Source organism: Marmota monax, unplaced genomic scaffold (assembly GCF_021218885.2).
Source record: "Marmota monax isolate L192 unplaced genomic scaffold, Marmota_monax_Labrador192_F-V1.1 WCK01_AAM20220418_F8-fsc00027, whole genome shotgun sequence".
NCBI classification, from domain to species: domain Eukaryota; kingdom Metazoa; phylum Chordata; class Mammalia; order Rodentia; family Sciuridae; genus Marmota; species Marmota monax.
The window spans coordinates 5,803,959-5,811,061 of record NW_026694617.1 but is presented as its reverse complement, the minus strand read 5'-3'; the positions used below and the strand labels follow the sequence as shown (position 1 = coordinate 5,811,061).

Sequence of the window (7,103 nt, the reverse complement as noted above, 5' to 3'; positions counted from 1 at the left end):
TCCTTAACCAAATGACTGTGTTAATATCCAACACACAAGGTTGTTGAGGGCTCATATTAGATAATAGATAATAAAACATTAAGCCAACTGCTAAAAAAGTCTTTGCTATTAATTACAATTTTATCTGAAGTAACTCATGAATGGCAATGACCTTAGCAAAAAGATCCCAACTAAATGATTGGTAATAATTGAAAAGTAGAAGACCATTACTTGCCCCCCTCCAATACAGTACAAGCATGTGCACATGCACAACACACATGCTCACTACATACAAACATACAGACACAAACACACTGACACACAAAACCCTGTTTTGAGGAAAAAATAAAGTTGATGGTTTAACTGTTAAATGTTTTTATTTGTGCAGATTTGTAACTTTTATAGGACATGCAGGATAAAAAAGTGTAAAATATATCAGTAAGCATATAAAATTTCAGCAATTTTTCAGACCAGCAATTAATTTGCATGAGGGACTAAGCCTCTATACAGAACAGACATGTCTTGGGATATACAGTATACAAACTGAATCATAAAGCCGTTTCCCAAATGATTTTCCTCAAATAAAGATAAAAATATCTTTATACTTAAAAAGTATGCAGTATAGTATATTTTTTCAGTTATGTACACTGCTTAAAAGAAAAAAAAAAAAAAAACTATGTCCACGCCAGTGTCTGTTTTAAATGCAAACAATCATAGTAGGTAACAGATTGGTAATAAAACTGTCAAGAAAATTGGAAGAGGCAAAAAAAAAAAAAAATCAAGCAGAGTTCCAATAAGTGTATGAAAATAAAAAATAAAAGCGTAACTGGAGGTTAAAAAAAAATTTCCAGCAGCAGAAATGCAATATGAGCAGGAGGAATAAAAAGCTTTTGGAGATACCAGGCAACTTTCTGTATGAGTCAGGTTTACAGGTGAAATTCCTCAGTTTGAGTTCAGAAGAACTTGAACTTATTCCAGCAAAATTACCTCAATCTTTTATTACTGCCTCCTCCCCCATCTTCTCTCTGAGCAAAATGATGCTTGGATTAGGTCCAAGGCTCCTGGCAGGGGGAGGGGCCGAGTGTCACAGCGTAGCAGATGGTTGCAAGGCTTTACTCAGAAGGGGTCATGTTTGCAGCCGCACTGACAGTCTCACACAATGGCCTCCATTTTGACAGCCCTTCCCCAGAGGCCCACTGATCAGCTGAAAAGGGAACACAATGTTGAGCCACTAAACCACCCTGGTGATGGATTAGTTTGGATTCAGGAAAGCGTGATTATTCTTGAAAATAAATGAAGCTGAATAGACATGCTGACCTCATTCAGCTGATGAGAGGCAGGGAAAGCTGGCGTCTACTCCTGCCAGCCCAGAGAGGGCTCAGCCCCATTCGTCCACTTTCATTCATTTTATAGGGCTAATGTTGACCATACTTGACATGGATAAAGATGCTACACAATCGAGTGCAGACAGGAGCTTCCCCAGGTTCTGCATCTCAGAGTCAGAAACAAGTATAGGGAGCTAGGCAATGGGTTTTCTTTCTAATTTTGGTCTTCAGGGAGGCTGCTGATCTAATGACAGTTGATGAGTTAGATCCTACTTGAAAAGGACCATGTGACAAACAGGAAGGCACTTAGGTTTTGTTATCTCTACAACAAATACTGAGGCACAGAAAATTTCAAGAAGAAGGAATGAGTGGGGTCATGTCAATGCAGAAGATTATGCTTTCTAACTTGATAGGGATCACTAGATCCAATTGGATTACTAAGATGAATGGCAGCAATTCATTAACTCCTCATGATGGGGAGAAAGTGTGCTTAAAAGCAGCCCACATACTTGTACACTCATGGCCACAGCCTGGAATTCTTTCCTCCTTATAAAATGATCAATATTTTAAGAATAGGCACTTGAGGTTATTGGTTCTCTTTTATCCCCTCCTGAGTTCTTCATATTTCTGTCAAATTATCTTTCAACAATATGTTCATATGTTAGCCAATAAACCAATGATCCACTTGCAAATCAAAAGGTCAGAAAAAAACTGGAATGGTTTTAAAAAAATTCAGATCACCAAAAATAGATGAAATAGCTCAGAAGAGACAAATAACAGTTATGAAAACTGAGAAAGTGATTTCTTTGTTCTGAACCATGATAAATCATTCATAAATTGTTGCACTAGCAACTTGAAACTTGGGATTGGCACCAGGAAAATCACAAGGAAAAAAAAAGGAATAATGAATACTTTTATCCTTGAAATGTCATTTATATTTCTTTCTGCGTGTTGATGCGGATATTGCTGAATATTTTGCCAATGGCTTCAAAGAGTGGATCACAGAAGGTGTGGATGTAGATGGAATAAACACGGCTGATGCACTGAATCTCAATCAGGAAACTCTTAATGCACGGTACAACTGCCCAGATGTGCAGGAAAGAGAGAATGGCAAAGTAAATGCCCCAGATGAGTGCCATCGGGATGCCAAAAATGGTGGACAGTAAGCGGTAAAACCAGTATTTTGTCACAGTGAAGGTAGTGAAGCTGGCTTTCCAGATGCCATCGAAACTGTGTGTCCCTTCTGGTTCTGCAATCACATCTTCAAAGTCGATCTAAAAGAAAGAAGTTAAAGAATATGAGCATGCGACAGAAGAAAAGAGGGGGAAAACACTACTCAGAATTTATACACATTTATTAGTTCTGTTCTAGTCCTTTGTGAGACGCTTGAAAGCAAGCAGCAGCAACAGCATCACTTAGAACTCATAGGGAAAACATATTTGGGGTCTACTTTGACCTTATTGTAGCTATAGTGGAGCTTAACAGCATTTTAACATGTTCCCCAGGTATTATTTTACCATACCAAAGGTTGAAAACTACTACTGCTCTCGGAACAACCAAGTGGATGTGATTAAATATCTTGCTTAAAATTCAAACCCAGTGACATGGATAAGGTCACTGGGAACTCAGTAAAATACAAAGAACATGATTAATTAGTTTGGAATTAATTTATGACTCTTCAAACACCATTAGCAGAGTTCCTTCAGGAAATGAGATCATTGTGAGCTTCGAGGCACAGAAAAGTCCTCATGGGATGGTGAGACTTGAACAGGGCTTGGGAAGTGGGGTATGATTTGGAGAGGAAGGAAGAAGGGCCTTGGAAATGTTGTGAGCGAGATCCCAGGAAATAGCTAGGGTGAGGACAGTGAGCACCACAGTCAGAGTAGAATGGTGTGATCAAGCATGGAAAGACAGGTTGAGGCAGGACTTCATACTGTGAGGTCTACTGGGGATGTCGGACAGAGCAGGGAAGCACAGCCTCAGTCAGTGCAAGGCAGAGAGACTGAAGCAACAGCCAGAGTTGGGGACAGTAGGGTCGAGCTGGAAAATGGCCATAAAAACAAACAAATAAATAAAGGAAAGAAAAGAAGGGATTCCAGGGATATTGAGGGAAGAATTCATATGACTTAGTTACTTCAAAGAGGTGGTGGGACTCACATGAGCTTTGAGCTTCTGATCTGAGGACAGAGGCGACGTTAAGTAGTACATTAGAAAAAGAAGGTAGTCAAAAAAAGGGCGGGGGAAATATAACCAGAGGTTCACTTTTGAATTAAATAAATTAAGAGTGAAGTTTTGGATAATGAAAGATATGATTATCAGTGATCCACCCCTAATGAATCCTATAGATGTCCTTTCGGGTGGGCTTTAGGAAGTAAGGAAATGAGTTTGCAGTTGCAGGAAACTTAGAGCCAGTAAATTCTTCTCTAATGCATCATCTGCATGTATGTCTTCTGGGGTTTCAAACCCATCAGAGATGGTAGCTTATTGGAATTTTGTAAAAGAAGAAGGGCAAAGGCCACTTAAGCACACAGCAAAGGAGGAACTCAGAATAAAAACTTTCTCAATAGTATCCTCTTGTGGGACCTAATCACCTATGCAATTAGTTTTTAGAATTTGTATTAACTAAACTAGAATTAACTAACGCAGAATTAAAAACAAAATTATCAACAGAAATGTAGGGCAGCACCAGCTCAAGTACTTGTGGGTGGCAGCTATCTGAAGGGATCTAATGTAATCTGGAATCCAAACAAGTCAATGAGATCCAGCCAAGCTCAGGATTAGGGAATGAGGACTTGGATGACTCTAAGGAGCTGCTCAGTGCCAAAGAGTCACCTTTGATTCAACACAATAAAATGTCTTTTGGAAAAAGTACATGATGCTTACCAATTTTGAAGCTTTATTTTCTAGAACATTCTGTTTCTTGATCTATTGCCCAATTTCCTAATAGTGTAATATGCAAAAATGGTATGGTTATAATTCTGTACATGAAGTTAAATAGATTTATTATCATTCTAATATTTCTTTGTCCATTTTGATCAGATTTTTTATTTATTTTTACTTTTTTTTTACTTGTGTTTTTTAAAAGGTTGTAGGAAACGTGGCAAATTGGATCAACATTTTAATGATATTTCTATGTGACTTTGATAATTGTCTGTAATGAGGTTTTGTTCTGACACTGCATTCTTCCCAAAGTTTTAAACAATAAACTTGTGATTTTCCTTTAAACCCTCACATTTTCATTTTTTATGAAATTATTTTGTAAGAGAATTTAATGAAGTCAAAATTAATGTATTAGAAGATCTTTCTTGACATGGGGTCACAGGATGAGCAATGGTTATTCACAAATACCCTGAGATGGGTATAGAAATTTTGAGTGTACAAAGTGAAAAGGAGCATTACTTTTATTACAGAATAAAGCAAACTACCAAAGAAAGCTAAGAAGTGGTTTACTGGAGAGAGGCAATTCCTTTCTTCTACAAAGCAGACTCTCAGCAGGTCTGCATTGAGAGTCTCTTGCAAGGAAAGGAATCATTCCTAACATTTGCTGACAGGTTATTAGAATCAACTGTTCTTGATATAACTCATAGGAAGTCTACAATAAATTATTTCCATTTCATAAAAAATGTGAGGTTTCAAATGTTAATGAATTTCACAGGCAAATAAGAAGCTTAAATCTGGTCTAAAATAAACCACTGCTTTGGTTAATACCACACTTTACAAAAACATTTTTTCATGTTTTCTCTAAGGTGAGCATGGTATTTCATAGTAATTAAAAGGCACACAGATTTAAAAAAAAAAGACTTTGCTGGATTTAACCCTTTTGGAACTAATAGTCCTTCTAGCATGACCTCTGAGGACAGTATTACACCTTGTACACAAATAATCCGTGTCATATAAACATATTCAGTTTTTGAAGACATCTATGAACATATGAGGATACAAAGTATTTCTTGACAATAATTTTTCCAAACATAAATATAAATACTTCTTTCAATGATCATATTGGAAATTCAAATGCTTTTTTTTAAGTTACTTAGTAAACTTTGGGGTGTCTGTATTTTCAGTACTTTCCAGAAAGAGTTAGTGAGCATCATTTGTCTCAAAAATCCAAGTGAATTTAGAGCAGGTCTCCAGGGCTAGACAGCAATAAGACCAAAATAACATGTTATATAAATATATTCAGTTAGTTGCTGCTTTTGCCTTGAAAATTTGAGGTAGTTTAAAACAATATTAAAAGTACAGCTGGAAAAATAAAGCAAAGCAGCCTGAAGAGACACAATGAAGATAGAGGGAAAACTTGGTTTCACTCTACCTCCTTTTCCACACCAAAAGGTTTCTGTGAAGAGTGCAGGAGGGAATGCACATGAACTACTCAATATGGGCACAGTGCATTGCAGTATACACAATGCCCAGTAAGTAGCAATGTTAACAATTACTTGCCCTGGATGCCTAGGTTTTTTAATGGACAATTATAATAAGAGAGATTCTCAGTTGCAAAGCACACAGTGGCTTAGAATTCAACCCCATAACTGACTAAAGACCACTAACTTGCATCTGCAATCATCTTCATCTCAGTCCTCTGAGACACTTGTCATTATTCCCCTTTTTACAGATGAAGGTACTGAGGGAGGTTAAGAAATTGCTCAATATCACCCAGATGCTAGGCAGCAAAGCTTAGACTTGGCATATTTCAAGTCTCCACCTTTTGCTTCTGTATCCCTAGGGCCCTTACAATGATCCTCATGGTTTAAATTTCACCCTGCTAGATGGGTTTCCTAAAAACATCACATTTTTGATTATTAAAAGAATGACTCTTGCTAATATTTCCACTTTAAGTCAGGACATCTAGTAACTAGGATGTTTTGCAGTTGTGGTGCTGATCCTATTTCTATGGCTCTGCACAGTATATTCTCACAATCCTGGGCACTGAGCCAGGGACTCTCACTCTAATTGGCAGATATGGAAACTGAGGCACAGGATGATTAAAATGCGCCAGACATTCTCAAGGTCCCAAGTGAGTCAGTGGAAAAGCTGAAATTAGAACTCAGAATTCCCAGGACCACGTCCAGCCTTCTGCACCACATTGTTTCCTTAGGAACTCATTCCACCCCCTCCCTGTACCTTCTCTGCCTATCCCATTCATTTCTCTACTTTCTCATACATGTATTGTCTTTAAGGCATGGACTTGAAAGTTATCTCTGCACGAGCTTAGGAGTACTATTCTTTTCACAATGTAAACACAGGCATATTTGTACATCACCTAGAATGAAGAAAACTGGGAAGAATATTTTTAGAAATATTTTCATTGTACATTTTGATTTGCATTCAAAATGCACTGAACCCAATAAAGTTCTGCTAACTGAACACTTATGTCATCAAAGGCAGTTCCAAATCCCACCTCAATCAAAGCACAGTTATTTCAGCAGGTTCATAGATATTTAAAGCTAAAAGGATCCTTAAAGAAGTGGAGTCCTGTTTGAGATAGAGAAACTGTTGACCACAGCTGTCACTTGCCTGAGTTAAGGATACCTTCCCATTTAAAGGCAGACCCAAGATTGGAACTGAGGCTCAGGAACTCTCCTGTGCTTTCCTATTACTGCTGCTGTCCCACATATGCCCCAACAGTCTTGCTGCTATGTTCTGTGGACCACGTGAAAGGAAACTAGGTTTGCATCTGAACTTCAACATCATCTTGCTCTCAAGAGACCCCACAGGTCTATCTGTTGAGTGATTGATAGTGCCTCTTTTTGCCAGTCCCCAGTGTGTTCATTGCCTTACGTGCAGCATCAGCTTGATTAA

At 37.9% G+C, this 7,103-nt stretch overlaps 1 protein-coding gene across 3 annotated transcripts in view; it reads right to left on the bottom strand.

Moving 5' to 3' along the window:
* Positions 1 to 337: 337 nt before the first annotated feature.
* Positions 338 to 7,103, bottom strand: part of Cav1 (caveolin 1) — a 32,468-nt gene continuing 25,702 nt past the window's right edge. For all 3 annotated transcript variants that reach the window (XM_046422437.2, XM_046422438.2, XM_058572119.1), the window contains exon 3: positions 338 to 2,578. In XM_046422437.2, the coding sequence (XP_046278393.1) occupies positions 2,237 to 2,578 (342 nt within the window). In that variant the 3' untranslated portion in view covers positions 338 to 2,236. The remainder of the gene's footprint in view (positions 2,579 to 7,103) is intronic.